We start from the raw sequence: 19,660 nt of genomic DNA, 5'->3' as shown, positions 1-19,660 counted from the left end.
ATGTCTATTTTCAATTTTTGTTTATGTATTTAAATTTAAAAATATTTTGTTTATGTATTAAATATAAATTGTTTATGTATTTATGTTTCTATATCATTAATAGAAATCCAAACAACTTCATAAATAATTATAGTATACATAATTCATAATAATTTTGTTATAGATAAAGAAAATGTATAATCAAATAAGTTTTATTTTATTACATAAATTATCTACATATAGTCATCCTTAAAAAAACAAAAAAAAAGGAAACCAAAAATATAAACTATTTTGTGAGAAACACTATAGATTATGGTTTAAATATGTATTCTGTGATGTATTATTATCTAGTACTATTTATATAAAAGTAAAATTATAATTTATAACTTTAGCAATTCTTTGATGTTTTTATGATAATAAGATCACTACATATTCACAGCCATTATAATGAATTAATGGTAAATAGTCACTTTCATAAAAAGAGTTAATTATAGAACCTATGAAAAAATTAAATCATTGACGTTCTTCAAGATATATAAATTAAATGTTTTTATCATATCAATAAAAACTTTGTTAAAAATTACGTGTACACATATACAGTTTATTCAAAATATAGATCCTCTTTTATTTATAATAACTTCAAACAAAAAAGTATTTGTTTACCTGTATTTTTATTATTTTTTCTTCAATATCTTAAAACTAGCCCCTAAGCATAAATGATCACTTCCAACAGCAAAGTTAGGTATAGTAGGTAAATCTTTACATTTTTCAACAGTTGGCAAGGTGTATATATCTATTGGTTCAAGATCACTATAGAATATATAATCAACTGTAATCCATTCCCCTTGATTAGTTGTTACTTCTTTTTTTCCATGTTTGTTTGTATGTTTATAAACACTATGCAAATTAAAAGGATGTGTTAATCTGCCAGATGAAAATTTGACATAATTATTTTGCGTTATTTCAATAAGTTGAGGTTCAATTTTCTTTGTATCAAATTCAGTTTGTTTAAATACAGCTACGCCATATGATGTATCTTGTTTATCAGCATATTTAGTGTCCTTTTTCTATAAAAATACATATATCAGGATTCTCTAGTTAAATTTTAAATATAGTTTATAACAACAGGAACAACAGTTATGATCCACGAATTATACATATATGCACATTAAAGCAAAATTGTAAGTATTTTACAATATTCATTCCAAACAATCCTAAAATACTTATAACCATATTTCTCCATTATTTCTTTAGATATTATAATTATTTTAATAATGTACCTCTGCATCTCCAGTAATATTTTCTTTTAATCTTTTTATTAAGAGATGAAAATATTGACAGTTATCCGTAATATGTAATAGTGGAGGTATTAATAAATAAGATAAAGCACGAAATTCAGTAGGTTCCAGATTTTTGCCTTTACCATAATATTCAAAAGATCCCTCAGTTATAAATTTATAAACGCCTGTATAAGGCTTCAAATTAAAATCACCCGAAAAAATAATAGGTAGATATTTAGGGCCCAATCTGTATCATAATAAGCAAATATTTATAATATATGAAGAAACTATAGATTATATTACATTTGTAATAATCATTATATATTTCTTACGCTGTATTTTCAATAAATGCAATTTTTTCTATTTCTGTAAGTAGTAGTTGAGTTTGTGCTAATCTTATATCATTTCGTCTTGGATTAAAAAGCAAGTGGGTAGTAGCTACAACAATCTGCGTATTTGGACTGTCACGAAATGATAATTTTGCAACTATCCCAACATTGTCTCTGTTAAGAAGTTCTATGCCTGGTTGATAAAATTCTACTTTCATGTAATCTACCAAATTGAATTGATCAGAATGATACAACAATAGTAAACCATCCTCTTTATCATTAGTCCGTTTCTTGTAAAGATATTTATATCCAAGTTCTTTAAAAGGTTTTAAAAATTCATTTAAATATTTTTCCTGCATCTCTTGGAGACATATAACCTATGCAATATTATAGTAAAAGTACCTATATATAAAAATATAAATGTGAAAGTTGTTTATATTTTGTGCTTGCCTTACATCAGCCTGTGCTTCAAGTATTTCTTGTAACAAAAGGGGCTTTCGTATATCCCAAGATAATGCTTCTCTATCATGTTGCATGTATAGATATGGATGAGCTTCTAAAAGATTTTGTGCAAGAATATTGAAAGACAATATTCTAAACACAAATGCATCATCTCCATCTATCTGTAGTTTCCCTAAACTCATATCAGAATTAAAACAATTATAAAATAACATCAATAATAAAATAAAAAAGCTTGGTAAACCCTTACTAATATTAACTTTGAAAAAATTGTAAATATTATAATTAATATCTATATTAAAAGTAGATGTTAAAATATAAATTGGTAAAGATTAATGTAAATTTATGTACTATCAGTTTATACTTTTGATTTACATTATTGTTCATAATACAAATTTTATATTTTTGTAATTATATCAAATAAAACGTACAACATTATATATATACATATAAATTTTTTTTTCAAGAATTAATATATGTTATATAAGGTGGTCAGGTAAAATTTATACTTAAAATCTTTTTATTTTGGAAAAGAAATATAATAGGATAAAAAATAATTGTTTTCAAAGTACCTTTCTGTTTATATTATCTAATTTTCTTAAGAATTTTTATTATTTTTCAAAAATAAAAAATTTCATAGGTATAAACATTAGATGACATCTCACATATAAACAAAAATTAAAAATTTAACAAATAAAAACATTATAATATAAATTGTTGTGTACAAGTTAGATTAGTTAGGGTTTACAACATTAAATGAAATATAATTTCTTACCTTTTCCCAATCTCTTCCATTTCCTTATCGTGTTATAATTTTGCTTATCGATAATAGTTCTTTGTTGTAAAGATGTATGTTCCATACATGAATTAATAGCCATTTCATTTGCCATTGTGTCAGTGCCTCTATGACTTACCACCTTTGTATTAGAAATATTATACGGTATATCACAGGTTGCTGAATTACTATTAGCAGTATAACAAGTCTCCAAAAGAGGTTCCATAATATTTTTCTTAAATTCTTGATGTGTCATTGGATTAACCATGGACTCAATTATGTTTGAGTATGTTGAAAATAGTATTTCTGGAACTGATGCACTTTTGCAATGATATCCGAAAAGTGAGTGTTGCAGGGGCAACTCGAGCATGTGAAAGATCTAAAAAGCCATTACCAGTTACACTAACATAAACATAAAGAAAAGAATTACCAACAATAAAGAATTGTAATGTAAACCATATCTGCATCAACCTTTTGCTTTACTAAGTTCAGACGGAATAAAAAGATATTAGCATATACAAATTCCTAACCTTAACCTTCTTCTAATGTCAAATTCTTACATAATACGATAATCCAAAAGATGTACTCGTATCAGTCAAAAGATTCGAGTTTACCTTTTGTTCCTGACGAGACAGTATGATATGAATATTACGAGTAACACTTGTTATAGAGACAGTAGATAATAATCTTGTTGCGTTCATTTATTCGAATAAATTTCTTTATTTTAACACAGTATAATTTATGCTTTGATAACACCTAACCACAAATCAGTCATTTTTATTTGCTTGTAACCACAAACGTATCGTCGAAATAGTCAATAGATAATCATTCGATGATCTCTTAGTACGTTACACGTGACTTCGAAGTCCTCATTTTTCCAACGAGTCTTACAATTTCGGACAAAAATATTTCGAATACAAATTATAAAGTCTATCTTTCTATAGTAAAAAACATAGGGGAAAAAGTAGTAATAGTATCGTATAAACTTATTCAACATCAAAAGAATACAACAAAACAATGTTTTCATAATACGATAAAATAAAAAACATATATAATACATATATATATATATATATATATATATATATATATATATATATATATATGTATGTATTCTACGTATTACATAAATTATTAATTACACAAATTATTTTGGAATATAATTTTTCTACAACTATACGACTTCATTATATCATATTATGATTATATAACAATATAGAGGGGTTCAATTTATTTTAAAGTAAATGGTACACTGACTTCATTGTGATTTGTAGTATTCCACACCATACTGTTCGTTTTATTATTTCTTTTTTATTTTTTTGCAGAACAGAATATACATTTGTTTCATTTTTGAAACATCAATTGAAAACGATTGACCTAACTTCCGGAATTTGAATCATACATTAACATTTTTCTTTAATTAAATATAATCGAAATGATAAAAATTAATATTTACATGTTTGTATTTTTACAAATTAAAATTTACATTTTACATAAATATAATACAATATGTAAAAATTGTATTTTATAATAAAGTTTATATAAATTAACTGATTTCTTGCATTATTAATGTTAATATTAAATATGCACATATGTTGTTTATATAACATATGTGGATACTATTCCTATCTTTTACGACTAAATTTATAACAAAAAAAAGTGCGAAAATATAAAACAATATGCAATCATACTTAACAGATATATATATATATATATATATATATATATATATCTAAGAATTTATTCAAAATCAACCAATCGCATTCCTATGATTGAAATTAATACATAATAATGAATATAATAAAATAATGATTATTATTTATATAAAATTATATAGAAATTCTTTATGGACATTAGAATTGTTTGAAACAAAGTTCAACAAACAAATACTAACATTAATGAAAAGGATTTTTTTGTCATTTGCTATTTGTATCTCTTAAATTTTAGAAAGGAATATTTTCAATATTTTTATTTTATAACATATTATATAATATGTTATAAGAATAACCTAATAATATTTGCTTACGTTACACGGTGTAATTTTTTGTATTTTTTCCAACGACGTGACACATGGCCCCGCGTAGTTTTAGATCCTTGACCATGAAAAAACATTGATACATAATTGATCCTCAAATTTTTCAAAATAACTATATAGCAATGTTACATAAATCGATTGTAGAGATTGATACTATCTAATTTTATTATCAATTATTATATGTTCAATATGTTATTTTAATTGGCCTAGTTAAAAAATTGTTAACTAATCTTTTCTAATATCAAATCTTATAATGGAAGTAGATTGAATTGAATAGTAGATAACATTAACAATGTCTCTAGGAGTTCCAAAAGAGTGTTACATTATTTTGGAATTTAGAAATAAAATTAAAGAATTAAAAATAAAATTTTTAAATCAACCTTTTATTTTCCTCTTAAATATCGCCTTAAATTCGCCTTTATTATCTTTGCTTGTAAGATTTTATCCAATGAGCGTTAGAATTATGAGAAATAACGTATCCTGCGAACTAACTTTCTTGACTAAATGAGACCCTGAAATATTTTTATATTTTGACGATCAATGCGCCGCCTATTGGCTCTGTCATGAACTACGTTATCTGTATATAGATGTCGCTATAAAATGATTGAACAGAAAGTTCTACAAATAAAAGTGGCTTCAGTTTATAGAATTGGTAGGTGTCGACAGTCTTGTTTAAAACAGTGTCTAATCCGTTTATAAGACGTAGTTATTTTATTGAGGGATCATACATATATGTAAAAGAAAAAAAAAAAAAAAGAAAAGAATAAAAAAACGATAAAATGATAGAACATCGTGCTGTAACGCCTTTAATTGAAAAATTTCGCTCATTTCTTCGAGGTGTAAGTAATAGATATATAAATACATTTTATTATTCATAGATTATAAATCATTTAACAAATTATAATTTTTTTGAACTTATTATTAAATAATCCATTTGTATATAATAACTTAATTATTTATTTTCATTGTAATCGAAAATGTAAAAACTGCAACTTTTACATAATACAATCCATTGCTTTTGAATTATTCGTAATAAATAATAATATAATATACATCTTTTTTTATTTATTATAGATCGTTGATAATCGATTTTTATTATTTCGTTATCTGTACAGAATGTTTATAATCATATGTTAATAATCGTTTATCAATAAATAATATATTTCTCATTATTTATAATAAACATTTTCAATTTACTCCTTTCTTTATTTTTGTCGAATTATTTAAAATGACTAAAATGGCAATTATTATGATGAACAACTTGTATATTGCGCTCAATATATGTTTATATTTATATTTAATGTATTCTATCATAAATAATAATTATTATTTTATGAGCAGAGAAAAGTTATTCCTCAATTACGATATGCAGATCTAATTTCTGCACGAACACAACCTCCACCTGAAATACCAGGTGGACCATATCATAAGACCTCAGAAATATATTACTTTACTCATGATGCTAGAAGGGAAGTTGAACCACCAATTGAAGTTTTTGTGAATAAACAAATTACAACAGGGTAATATATTTAGATTTTTTTCACTGTGCATGTCTGATATATTATTGATATAATAACATTCTTGTATTACATACATAAACATAATGGCCTATATATATATACCTAAACTTATGTTTAATTTATTTCATTATCTTTTATTTATTTCATTGATGTATATATTTTATATAGTTGTGAAAATAATAAATAAAATATAAAATGTATAATATGAATTGAATACTTTGAAGAAGATTAATATCATTATGTAACAATGAAGATAAAATTATAAATTATGACAAGAGAAATATTTTCATGATTTCAAGTATTTAACTATCTCCGTGAATATGAAATTTATTTATTAATTATATAATTATACAAAATTTTATTATGCTGTATCTACAATGAGGTCATCTATCTCCATCTTAAATAAATTCCTCTTATAAAAAAATATAAACTTATATTAATTTATATTTTAATATAAATATAATCGTTAATTCATAAATTTGCAGGAGTGAAAAGAAAGTTATTGGACAGAACTCTCCAGGGAAATTATTTCTATGGCGCTAAATTACATATTAATTCAGATGTAAAATAGTAACTATTTATTCATTTATAAATAAATTATATTGTAGTTCTATGAATATTATTGTAAATACAAAATAAAATAGTTTGATTATTATAAAACAGGTAATTTGTTATTCGTATATTTCTATGTAGGTTGAAGCTAATATTAAGTTAATGTAAAAATAATGGCCAAATATCCGTTGTTAGATTTTTTGCCATATTATTTAACTTTGGTCAATTAAAAAGATCTAATATTGATGTATTGACTGCACGTTTCTGGAATGATGTTCCAAAAGTTGAATAAATAAAGCAATGAAATTGAAAGGAAAAAAGAAAGAGATAACTACAATGAATTAATTTTAATGATAACGATATTGTTTAATTTAATATTCTACAATCAACAGCATGATTATAAGTGAAGGAATGTTTATATAATTCATATATTCTACAATAGTAGAAAGTTTAAAATTTGTTTATACTGCAATATTATGATAGCAATTAATAGAATGTAATTAACAGAATTCACATAGAATTGAAGGCAATAATATCAATATTTATATACACTTTCACAATTATTATATCACATTTAACCATATTATACATTTTATACTTTTTATACTGGTGACGAATATGAAACAACTCGGAAAACGATTTTTGATTTATCACCATGAAAATATTGTAGAGACACTCCTCAACTAATTATGAAAATCTTATTTATTTATCTTTATAATTTGGCTTATAGAAAATAATTATATAATATCTAATTATATTTAAAAACAATTTTTCGCTTCTCCTGGAAAACATTTTTCCGAGTTGTATCAGTTTCGTCGCAAGTATGCGATTTATTTACTTTAATAATCGCAAAGATATTTATTAATATTATAGGGTTAATATATATGTACTCTATATAATGTAAATAAGGTAATATAATGTATACAATGTATATAACGTAACATTCCGTTGTAAAATCCTTCTACAACATGATAAATTTATGGAATTATATAAAAATCATATTATTATAAAAAAGATTCTGTTAAAAAAAGAAGACATTTTATGTGTATCAAATGAAAAATTGGCAAATAAATGAGGATGTTTATTAAGGCATATTATCGATAAAGAAAGAGTTTTATGCCATTTTTGTAATATTCAGTTTGTACCGAAAGTTCCTTTCGTTTTTAAACATTGCCAGATAAAACAGCTTCATATGGATAGCGAAAGAAATTTTTGGAACAACCTAAATCCAGTTCGAAAAATATTGTATTATAGAAGGATTAGTTGTATATACAGAATATTAAAAAATAAGAGTTTAGAACTTGTACATACAGTGCTCATTTAGCTGAGTAAAATATGTTTAGTTCAGATGGGTCAAATTGTATTTTTTACTTGTCTTAATGATTACTGTATGTCCTTTAAGTCCTGAATCCTTTTTTAAATAATATATAATACAACGGGAAGTTAAATAATAATTTAATAAGGAATCTGATTTTGATAATACTGTATCATATCATAAGTTTTCGTACGGAAATTGAGGTAGCTGTTGCGAATTACAGTGAGCATAAAAGCTGCGGCTTCTCTGTCTGTAGCCGTTGGAACAAATCGACCACGCAACAATTTTATCGTTTGACCTCGGAAACACGGTAAGCCTGTATCAAGCATAAGGGAAACAAGGGAAATGATTGCTTCTTGGTAAGGCCTAAAACATAATAATTTATATATTACATAAGAGATAAATTAACAAATTAGTAATGATATTTCAAATTATATATAAAAAGTATTTGCACCTCACAGCGAGAAATGCTTGAACGCATAATTCCATAAACCAACGGAATGGTGCAGCTTCCATTTTACCTCCCATTACTAATACCATTTCATCAGTAAGTTTGATATCAGGTTCAAATCCAAGATTTCCTCCAGGAGAACTTTCAAACATGAATCCAAAATCAATATGTATTATATGACCTTGACTATCCAACATAATATTTCCATTATGACGATCTTTTATTTGTAGAAGATACGTAATTACGCTATAAGCAGCCATCGATCTAACAAAGTTACGTCGAATTGTTTGAAATTCCTTTGTTGTTTCATCACCGCATCGTGTAATGAAATATTGATACATATCGATATCTGTTGTACGTCCCAATTGATCTCGTGATTTTGCATCTGGTACACATTCTATAACACCACACTAAAAAGAAAAATTTTATAAGGATGTATCATTATTGAAGTTTATATATAATAAAATATATATAGGTCATATATTATAATAGTAATACATAAATCTTACCCCTGGTGCTGTTGCTACTACTCTGTATGGATACAAAAATAAATTCAGACCAACTTTCTGAAAAATATTTTTAAATATGCTAATTACTTGTAATGCAAGCATATCTTGTCTTACATCATCACCAACTTTAAAAATGGCAGCTTGCCATGTTTCTTTTCCTATTTCTTTCTTTCTTTCTACTTTTCCATTTGTTGACACCGCTAATGCAATATTTTCTAACTCATTAATACCATATCTCTGAACTTTAAAACGTGCAAGGAATGGTGCCTTAGCAGCACTGTAAAAATTTATGCGTAAGTATAATAAATGTAAGCATTTCTATATATATTTTTATCTATAATAGATATGATTTGATATTACCTTTGCATAGGTGTGCCACTTTTGTAATCTATATCAATAACCATTGCTTCAGGATTAGATGGTAAATAACAACCAGGCTGTACTTTTATTTTTGATAAAGCTTCCAAACATGCGGCTTTACGTTCATGGCCTTTAGGATATGGCCTGATTTCACCAGATATATTAGTTATTTTTTCAAAGAATTCAAATTCTCGTTCATAAAATTGTTTAGCTGGACCAGATAATGCATTCAGAATACTTTTTACTAATGAATCTAAGACATCATAAAGAACCGGATCTTTTATTTGTTTTTCTTCATCCATATACATATTTGTATGCATATTCCATATTAGCTGATGTGCCACTACCTGTAATACATAAATCTTTTTTAATATTATATTTTTACAAACTTTATTTTATTTTGTAAAGGCTTTAGATGAATATGTTTACCTGGGAACGTTTAGCAATTTTTTTAATAAATTCAGTAACATAACCCATGGAATCATGGCGAACTGCTTGTACAAGTTGTGGTATATAGACAAGTACAGCATCAGCAGGATAACTATCTAATACACGTACTGCATATTGAGCAGAAATTGGATGATGCGGGAATTGACGAGAAAAGTAAGCTAATGCATGAATAGGGGAAACCCTTGCCCATGTTAGCATATAAACCAACTGCAAATAAAAATTATATATATTTACATACATATATATATATAGCATATTTATGCAATAATAATTATTTTACTACGCAATACTCACTTCAGGTACATCATTAAGAAGAGTATCTGTAGTTACGAGATATTGCAAAGCTTCTGAAATATGCATAACTACTACTGGTTTCTGTCTCACCAATCCACAAATTTCTTTTATAATTATTTCAGAATTTTTCAAACGTACTGGCATAAATACAGCAAGGCTAGGACTAATTTCCCAAGCCAAACGCGTGTATTCTCTCCATTTTTCATTCATAGCTTTAGCACGCCATTCCGCAATACTAATTTCTCCAGGTAGCGCTAATTCTTGTCTACAGCCTGGATTGCGCCAAACCTACGATTATTTATGACAATTATTTAAAATAATTCAATTATTTGTATACGAACATAAAAATAAACGATTGAGTTAATAAAATTTGAAACATTTTTACTAACCAGCAACATTTCAATTTCCACTGCTAACAATTCAAGAATTAAATTACGCTTTTTAATATAATCTTTTACAAAAACGTTAGTATTTACAACACGTTTGCTTCGATTACTGCGTTTGCTTAATGTGTTACTACTAGTTGACATTGGCATAGCACTAACCCATACACTGGTAGGTGTTTTTGAAAAATCATTAGTAGGTGGACTTAATGTTGCAGTTATTGAATTGATAGTTTCACTTGTTACAAGTACATTTGATGTGTATACTTGAGGTTGGATTATTAAATCAAATTCGTTTTCGTTTCCTGTCATCATCAAATATTTTTTATCGCTATGCATAACCTGTATAAATAATTAAAAAAATAAGATCGGAAGTGTTAACAATTTGTAATACATTTTAGAAAGCATATTTTCACATACCTGCCAAAAACGTATGAGAGTAACTATATCTTCACGGAGTTGTTCGAGTTCTTGAGTAGGTACTTGACGTTCTCGGCAAAAATAATCTAAACAGTTAGAATAAACACGTTCTCGCAGAACGTTTTTACTTAACGATCTGTAATAAAATGATTTCTCATTAAAATATATCGTACTCTTCTTCATTTAAAAGTAATAAATAATATATTTATACCTTGGTAAAATATCACCTTGGAGGAGAAGTAAACCACAGGATAATAATTTAAAACGCACTCCAACTGCAGCAACATGCCTATTTATAGTAGGTTCTTCGCCAGATGCACCAACAGACATAGGTAATGATCGATGAAGCAACATCACTATCATATCCACTGTCTCTTGACAACAGTATTTTGCAGTTTCAATTAATTCCATGATAAATGATATCCAAATATCATGAGGTTTTACATCAGGTGGATTAGGTTCTAACTTACAACCTTCATAAACTGCTAATGGGCTGACCTCTTCTTCTTGAGCAGAAAATAATCCCATTTTCTTATCAACAGTGTATTGCCATGCAACAAGCATCTCTTGTAAAAAACGCAATTTAAGATCAGGTCGTACAGTAAGAATCCATTGCCAACATTCAACAGCTGTATTCATTGCTGAACTTGTAAATAATTCAATCTGTGAACAGGCAACAGTTTGCAAAAGTCGCCTGTGTATTCCTGAAAATATAGATAATTAAATATAATAACTATTTATAATACAATGTATTATGTATATTAAACAATTACCTGGCATAGATATTAAAAGAGCAGTAGCACGCCAAAGAGCACCACGATGTTGTAGATCATTATTTTCGCGGCAAGCATGCCATACAGCGTCAATAAGTTGGTTCACAACTGTCACTCTAGATTTTTCAATTGACGTTTGATGTGTGGGAAATTCTGAACGAGCAAGTGCAACCATACCTGCTACTTCACCAGCATGCCATAAACGCATCGCCATCATTGAGAAAAGCCATGAACTTGCGCCTTTAGGACCACGAGGTCTTTTATCCAATGAATTTGTCTAGAATATATAGATTTTAAAAATCTTGAAAAATCATAAGTATTGAAAACAAATTTTTTAACTGTGAAATAAAAAAACACTTTGAAAATTAAATAATTTTTAAAAGAATAATATGGTATAATAAATACATACGTTTGATGGAAGAGCTGTTGGAACAGTTAAATCTACAAATTCCAGAACTGAATCTGTTGCTAAAGATAATCCAGAATGATGCCACATACCCGAAGATGGTATCTGATTTATATATTCTTGTACATGTGATCTTGTGGCCTGTGGAGCCCACTTCATTGCCTCTTGTACTATGCCTTTACATCTTGCCGTAAAGTCTTTTACAATAATCTATATTATACCATCTTATTAAAGAATGCTTTTCCATTTCTGTACTGTATTTGAAGAACTATAATTGCATTAATACCTCTCTTGCTTCAACACTATTCATAAGTTCAATGCTGTAAGGTGTATTAGGAATACGCAGACTAGGTGTTTCCTCATTTGGATCAATTTGTAAAGAAAATGACAAAATCTATTAAAATAAAAATACAAATAATTTTTCATATAACATTATTTATGTTAAAATAACAATCATTTATAATATTTGTAAAATAGATACCTGTAATATATCTAGCATACTCCATAGTACTTTACAGTTCCATAATAAATGTGGAAATGCATCTACTAAAGCACTGAGATATTTATCTGCGACACGTCTAATTTGTTTATGTACATGATTAAAATATACTAATAAAAATTGAGCGTGATTTTCTAATTCTTTTTCTCGTTGTTCATCTTTTGGTTTACGTTGCATGACATCTTTAAATCTAACGAAGACAGAGTCTGCAATACAACATATACATTGCCACATACCACTTTTATCCTTTTGCAAATCAGAATCACATAAATATTCCATTATTGGATGTAAACTAGGCTCTGGACTGTTTCCAACCCTTAAGGTTTCCAACCAGTATACTGATAATAAATATGTACACTGAGCAAACTGTAATTTTGCTACATATGCTGATATATCATTGGACCTGTCAGTAATAAAATATATCAAATATATCAAATTCATATTGGACAATAAAAAAATCGTGCATGCTGTATATCTATAATATAAATTTACCGGCTACTTAATTTTAATATTTGGCTACGTAATTCTTGAAGTTCAGTTAATGAAACACTATCATTGCGTACTGCTGAAGTATATTGTAGTTCTCGCATTTCGAGACGTGCACTAGTTGGTGAAATAAGATAGGGTGATTTAACAGCTATTTCTTTTACGCCATCATACCATTCAATAGGCCATATTTTCGATTGCTGATCAGCAGCAAAACCCATTACAACACAATAGACCCAGAAATCTTTAAAAAGTTTTAAAAGTCTTTTTTGTGGATGTCTAATTGGTGGTAAACGTCTCAATAATATAGCAATAACAGGAATTAGAACTCCCAAATTTCCAGCACTATTTGTTGTTTTCTGCATTATTAATGATACTGATTAATATAATATATATATATATATGTAGTATAACATATGTTTAATTAGTATTTATTACCGTTGTAGCAATACTGTTTGGAACTTTATCACTGGCACGTTTACCTTCGAGACCTAATTGAACAAAAAGTTCTAGAAGATGAAGAAGCAAATCATTTAGTTCCGTTTCACCTTGTAAGTTAGCTGCTATATTAGCAAGAGCATTTGTTACTGCTTTAGAAACATGACAATATTGTTTTCTATCATCATTTGATGCATAAGTTGCAGTACTTGATCCCAACGACATTGAAAACATCTGCATTATACCTTCATAAATCTATTTAAAAGAATAATATTTTAATCTAACCTTTTAATTATCATGAAGTAAATAAATCAGGTAAATAATTATATGTTACATTAATACAGTATGTTAAAGTCTAACCTGTGCTTCACATTTAGCAATAATCATACAACCTAATTGATCCACAATGAGAAAGTCGAGATCGCTTGGTGAACGACAGAAAAGTTGATGAAAAAATGGAAATATTGTACGCATTGTTTTTGGAGTATCCTTTAAAGCTACAGCTACATGTCCTAACATGATAACAATATTTTTTGAGATTAACTCACTATTTGATTTTTCATCAGATTCCCTGAAATAAAATTGTTATATATATATATATGTTTGTCTTGTCTATATATATAACATTATATGATAATGATAGAGTTCATTATAATAGATTAGAATAAAAATCATACCCATCACATATATCTGCTGCAAATAATCTATTAGATACACTAGCCACTAGTGCTGGTACACAATCTGGATTAACAGAATGTGCTGCTTCCAAAGCTATGCAAAGATTGCCAATTGCTGCATCACGCAATTTTTCAAAAGCAATTTGAACAGATGATGTTGTCTGTTTTGAATCTTGTGCTTCTTTTCCTTGTACTTTATAGATAATAATAATAATAATAATAGTAATAATAATAATAATAATAATAATAATAATAATAATAATAATAATAATATTAATAATAATAAAAACATAATAAAAATAATTATGTTAATATAAGAAATTTAATAATATTTGTACTTTTATTTATCTTACCAGTAACTTTAAAATGATGTTCTTTTATAGATCTTTCATTGAGTTGACGGTATAATTTTAATAATATAGGTGAAGGGACAATAAGAAATTCACGAAGATAATATATAGAAGTACTTGCAATATTAGGAAACTTCTGAGCCAATTTTCCTAAACCTTCTAAGCATATTAACAGTAAAGGCATGTGCGCTAGTACAAGTTTTGGGCCATGATTAGAATTAATCTTTTCAACAAGACGACCACATAAACTATCAGCACCTGGAAACAAAAGTAATAATATACTTTTAATAATTTCTGCTATCATAGATAAATAGTTAATTAGTTATTTCTATATGAAATATCTAAGGATTAAACATAAAATGTTTATCTAAACATTACTTGAATGATTATTTGATAATCGAATATCATACGCAAAATGCTTTTAGTTAAGCAGTTTCTAATATTAATTCTTTTATATATGAACATTGATAAAATATATCAAAATATTCTTTGATTGCAATAAAATATTATATTTATGTATGAAAATGCATAAAACAATCAATCATACTGCACACAGAAATAATAGGCAATAGGAACACCGCAATATAGTATTGCTGCGGCAGGGAATGTTTATATTAAACTGGTATATTAAATGTTATCATGTAAACAGAATAGTTAATAAAATAGAAACACAAGGGGTAAACAAGAATACCCTCGCCGAGCAGCATAGAACTGATATCCGCGAACAGTGCGGATGTATCATACTCCCCGCTCACTGCAAAAATACCGTATAATAATGTTTTACTTACAATATTTGTTGTAACTATATATACATATATATATGTAAGATTGTGTAGCAACAATTATCCTTGTTTTTAATGAATTCTTCTTAATAAAGTTTCGTTAATGACTTAAAATAAATGTAATTTTTATTGTTTATAATCTTTTGTTATTATTTAAAAAGTAAATAAAAAAGGAAATTAAAAAGTTTAAATAAATTGTCATATCACATACTTATGAAGAAAGTAATATAACTTAAAAAATTGTTTTCCAGTAGGAACAAAAAACTCTTCTTGAATATAATTAAATTAGACATTATATAACTTGAAAATCGTGTTTTTTGAGTTTTGTTACTTTCATCGCGTGTGCGATATGTATCATTATAAAATGTAGCATTAAGAAAAAGATAATATATACTATGTAGATAATTTTAATAAATTCATATAAATAAACGAAAACTAAAATTTAATTGTATTTTTATGATTACAATTTACTTTAGAGTGAGAAGTAAGTGTAATAATATATATCAGAGACTTGCAAAGTTGATTTGTGCCTTTTATCCTTATTTTTTTTTTTTATTTCTCTTTGGTCACATCACAATATTATTGAATTATTTGCTGCAAGTATAGCATGTAGATGATCAACTAGTAATAGTGGAAGAATTATTTCTCCTTTACCAAATTGCAGTTTGTATGTCTCTGATATACATAAACACATTACATTTGAATGTAAAATACTTTTTACAATGAAGCTTTTAATCTACATGTGCCTTTTTAAAACATGCATTTATGTGTGTACAAGATATTATAATACATTCCTGTTATTAGTATTTTGTAGTTACCATACATTATATATAAAAAATTATTTACGTACCAGTTTCATCTCCAATGGCCCAAACAAGAAGATCAACACATGCAGAATTTGCCATGACATTAACTTTAAATCTATTTACTGTCCGAAAATTAGTATCTACATCTTCTCGTTCACTAGCATCATGTTGTCTAGATTGCAATTCTGTCTGTCCTGACAAGAAAAGGCCTTTAACAAATTCTTGTACATCTCTTGTAAATGGAGCAGGTAAATCACGTTGATTTTGTAATAATTCTCGCAAAACTGCTACCATAACTAAATTCATGGTTTCACTGAATGTGCGATATGGAAATATTTGTACTTGACCAGAATTATAAACCTATAAAAATAATAATTCAATAAATATAAATTTATGAAGAAGTTAAAGTATATATATATATAAGTATATTTAAATAATTAAGAGGAAATTACTTTCAAAAAAAATTATTCTAGAATTATTGAAATTTATGAAGTACCAAAATAATGTGAAAATACTAACTTGTTGAGCTTCTTCATCGAGAAATGTAAGAATGTCTTTAGTAAGTAGCTTTTTAGCTAATGCTAGAACACTTTGTAAATGCACTACATTAAATTGCATTGCAGCCCTTTTTTCAGGACTTTCATTACATCGCATTTGTGGAAATTGATTAAAACTGGATCCATATCTACTGAAAAAGTATGTAACTGGATCATATGGCACAGATGAAAAAGACTGTAATGATGGTCTCTTGATACATGTATAATCAGAATCAGCAATTAGCAATGCTGGATTATTATCAACCGGTGGATAAGGATTTAGGTTTCCACTAAGAGACCTTGGAATAATTGGACGAAAATTTGAAAAACTATATTGTTTTTTATCTGATGTTAAACGTGTTTCTGTATTAGTAAAAGAAACTGGAGTTTCAGGCCGTGGAAAGATACGACAAAGCAATGGTGGATCTGTACATGCGAAACGACCCATAGACCTTGCTAGCCCAATAAGTACTGGAACTAGACACTTGCATAAAGACACTGTGAAAAAAATATAAATTTATAAACATATATTTTTATGAACAATGAATACCTAAGGAAATACATTTGCTTGAAGAAATCTTACATTTTGCTTGCATACCCCTATTTCCATTTTGTTCTTTATAACCACGTATCAGATTGGTTAAAACAGCTAATATCTCAATCTGCGTAGAAATAATTTCTTCACGAGCTGATTCACATCTGGCAGCTACATCACTTAGCAATGTATTCAAACAAAAACTAAAACGTTCTGCAACAGGAACTCTTTCACTGGGTGAAACTCTAACTTCATCCAGCCAAACAGCTTTTGGAAGACCACGTAATAACCGTAAAAAATATGGTAAAATACGATCCCGATGTTGTAATCCTGATTCCAAAAAATATATTCCCAATGCAATAGTTGCATCTTGTCCACGTTGATCTAAACGATATATTCCTTGAGCAGTTTCTTGAGGACATAATTTAAATAAACGAGTTACCTGCATTAAAGGAAATAAACATTAAATGAAATTATCTTAAAATATGAATTTCTTCTAATTTTTTATTTATTTTTAATTTTAATTTACATGTAATTTTATTTTAAATTTTATTTAAATAATAGAATATATTAAATTTCACTTAAATTTGATAATATATACTTATAACAAAAAAGAAATAAGAGAAATTATACAATTTAAAGAACGTGTATATGTAGACATAAATCAATTGAACATAAATTAATTTAAGTATAACTTAAATATATTAAGTACAACTTAATATATTTAGAATGATATAAATTTAATTCATCCATAACAGTATGTAAAATTTATCTTATATATAATAAAAAATCTGCTTATTTTTTTATTGTAAAAAAATACATAGTCACTTTATAATAACATATTATGTAATATTATAACAGGTAACAGTAATTAATGAAAGACATTAATTACATCATGTATAGTAAGAAGCAATAATAATAGTAGTGATGGTATCTCAATTGAGATATTTTTTTCATTGAAATCCTTTTACTACCTATCTTATTCATAAGTATATTTACACATAAACGTATTTGAATTACAAAATTATATCTTTAATACATATAGCAATGATCATAAAGCAGTAATTATAAAAACATACTGCTTATTATAACATAAAAAAATGACAGAATAATAGGAAGAAAAAATCTAAACACAAAAAGGATAAAATTAAGCATTGTACTTGTTTTTGAATAAGTTGTCTCATATTATATCACAGAACAATGACAACTTAAAATGTTATTGAGAAAAGAGAAAAAAAAAAGATTATTTTTAAATAAAAGTTAAGTTAAAAATTGCTTTATAGATTTAATTTATATTTAAACGATTAGATATAATAAAATAATAAAGAATTCACTTTAATTTTTAATAAAAATGATTTTACTCTCATAGAGAGAAACATGTCATTTTAACATTACTGAATAATATTATAAAGCAAAAGATATTGACCATAAAAAGAAATATATATATATATATATGAAACAATACTGTAAGGATCTTTATAAAATAAATTTACCTTTTCCCACGGTGTAGGTTTAATTGCAGCAAGGCATCTAGCCAAATGTTGTACAGCTTTTGAGAAAAACAACTTCTCGTCCGCCACCATTTTGCCCAGAATCACTTACACCTCTTCTTATATCATGTAGTTATGAACAATCTCGTTCATTCATTATCTCAAAATGCTATTGCATTGTTACAAGTGCTTACGCTTGTGTCATCAGACGACGTAAGACTACTTTGACATATATGTATTTATTAGGATAACATGATAACGTATGAGAAAATAAAACCCTAGATATTAACTAGAAAATAAATTAGATATTAATGAGAAAATAAAAAATCCTAGATATTAAAGAAGCATATTAATAAAGAAGAATATTAGAGTGCATCAATCGCATATAAAAATAATTTCACATTTATTTCTAATAATATTAATTTTTATCAATTTAAAAATATTAAATCCAAAAAAGTTTGATCTATTTTAAGTATTTTAAAGTAATTAAATCATTGTGTGCTGTATACGCAAATAATGTGAATTATAGGGTATATTTTAATGTTTTGTCAAATTTTTATATAGTAATTTTGACGTTTGAAATGTTTTTGAGAAACGTGTGATCTGCGAGACATCTAGCGGAGAACTAAAAGAAATTTTCCCATTGTATTTGATTCTACATTTTTATTATAAGCATGCATATTGTTTCAATCTGGATTCGTTATGTGTTTTATATGTTAAAAATAAAACGTGAGAAGATTGAATGAGATAATAATAAGAATATATGTAAAA

General features: G+C 26.6%; 3 protein-coding genes across 13 annotated transcripts; 1 reads left to right on the top strand and 2 right to left on the bottom strand.

Moving 5' to 3' along the window:
- Positions 1-403: 403 nt before the first annotated feature.
- angel (protein) lies at positions 404-5,353 on the bottom strand. 10 transcript variants are annotated; one of them, XM_035867320.2, is made up of 7 exons: positions 5,238-5,353; positions 4,849-4,915; positions 2,823-3,201; positions 2,044-2,222; positions 1,592-1,965; positions 1,260-1,506; positions 408-1,046 (listed from the first exon to the last, which is right to left on the bottom strand). In XM_035867320.2, exons 3-7 carry the CDS (start codon positions 3,190-3,192, stop codon positions 654-656), a joined length of 1,563 nt encoding a protein of 520 aa, XP_035723213.1. In that variant the 5' UTR covers positions 3,193-3,201; positions 4,849-4,915; positions 5,238-5,353; the 3' UTR covers positions 408-653. The 10 variants fall into 10 exon arrangements, with proteins under 10 accessions (XP_035723208.1, XP_035723210.1, XP_035723216.1 ...); XM_035867315.2 differs by lacking the exons at positions 4,849-4,915; positions 5,238-5,353 and adding an exon at positions 3,383-3,836 and having other exon boundaries at positions 404-1,046; XM_035867317.2 differs by lacking the exons at positions 4,849-4,915; positions 5,238-5,353 and adding an exon at positions 4,080-4,216 and having other exon boundaries at positions 406-1,046.
- Positions 5,354-5,480: 127 nt separating this feature from the next.
- On the top strand, positions 5,481-7,021 carry LOC118442066 (NADH dehydrogenase [ubiquinone] 1 alpha subcomplex subunit 7). The gene is made up of 3 exons (XM_035867228.2): positions 5,481-5,696; positions 6,199-6,377; positions 6,863-7,021. The coding sequence occupies exons 1-3, from the start codon at positions 5,637-5,639 to the stop codon at positions 6,918-6,920; spliced, it is 297 nt and encodes a 98-aa protein (XP_035723121.1). The 5' UTR covers positions 5,481-5,636; the 3' UTR covers positions 6,921-7,021.
- A 117-nt stretch (positions 7,022-7,138) lies between these two features.
- Positions 7,139-19,116, bottom strand: Pi4KIIIalpha (phosphatidylinositol 4-kinase III alpha). Of its 2 annotated transcripts, XM_035867226.2 has the most exons (23): positions 18,893-19,116; positions 17,448-17,841; positions 16,848-17,362; positions 16,373-16,688; positions 15,432-15,494; positions 14,744-14,998; positions 14,391-14,583; positions 14,074-14,284; positions 13,714-13,968; positions 13,282-13,634; positions 12,772-13,192; positions 12,577-12,684; positions 12,294-12,500; positions 11,885-12,161; positions 11,323-11,815; positions 11,112-11,247; positions 10,698-11,033; positions 10,309-10,596; positions 9,994-10,221; positions 9,565-9,911; positions 9,205-9,481; positions 8,699-9,105; positions 7,139-8,610 (listed from the first exon to the last, which is right to left on the bottom strand). In XM_035867226.2, exons 1-23 carry the CDS (start codon positions 18,980-18,982, stop codon positions 8,385-8,387), a joined length of 6,396 nt encoding a protein of 2,131 aa, XP_035723119.1. In that variant the 5' UTR covers positions 18,983-19,116; the 3' UTR covers positions 7,139-8,384. The 2 variants fall into 2 exon arrangements, with proteins under 2 accessions (XP_035723119.1, XP_035723120.1); XM_035867227.2 differs by lacking the exon at positions 15,432-15,494.
- Between the last annotated feature and the right edge of the window lie 544 nt (positions 19,117-19,660).

The sequence above is a fragment of the Vespa mandarinia genome, chromosome 16 (genome assembly GCF_050613455.1).
Source record: "Vespa mandarinia isolate Hongniang chromosome 16, ASM5061345v1, whole genome shotgun sequence".
Taxonomy (NCBI): domain Eukaryota; kingdom Metazoa; phylum Arthropoda; class Insecta; order Hymenoptera; family Vespidae; genus Vespa; species Vespa mandarinia.
Note: the sequence above shows the minus strand (reverse complement) of the source record. Positions and strands in the feature narration are given on the sequence as shown.

Excerpts from the sequence above, each read along its gene's own strand:
- angel (XM_035867315.2), bottom strand. The coding sequence starts at position 3,523 with ATGAACGCAACAAGATTATTATCTACTGTCTCTATAACAAGTGTTACT. Across the intron at positions 2,223-2,822 it reads ATGGAAGAGATTGGGAAAAG|GGAAACTACAGATAGATGGA; the intron begins GTAAGAAATTAT and ends ATATGAGTTTAG. Across the intron at positions 1,047-1,259 it reads ATATTACTGGAGATGCAGAG|AAAAAGGACACTAAATATGC; the intron begins GTACATTATTAA and ends GTATTTTTATAG.
- LOC118442066 (XM_035867228.2), top strand. The coding sequence starts at position 5,637 with ATGATAGAACATCGTGCTGTAACGCCTTTAATTGAAAAATTTCGCTCA. Across the intron at positions 5,697-6,198 it reads TTCGCTCATTTCTTCGAGGT|AGAAAAGTTATTCCTCAATT; the intron begins GTAAGTAATAGA and ends TTTTATGAGCAG. Across the intron at positions 6,378-6,862 it reads AATAAACAAATTACAACAGG|GAGTGAAAAGAAAGTTATTG; the intron begins GTAATATATTTA and ends ATAAATTTGCAG.
- Pi4KIIIalpha (XM_035867226.2), bottom strand. The coding sequence starts at position 18,982 with ATGGTGGCGGACGAGAAGTTGTTTTTCTCAAAAGCTGTACAACATTTG. Across the intron at positions 15,495-16,372 it reads GGCCATTGGAGATGAAACTG|TGAGCGGGGAGTATGATACA; the intron begins GTACGTAAATAA and ends GTATTTTTGCAG. Across the intron at positions 9,912-9,993 it reads AAATTGCTAAACGTTCCCAG|GTAGTGGCACATCAGCTAAT; the intron begins GTAAACATATTC and ends TATGTATTACAG.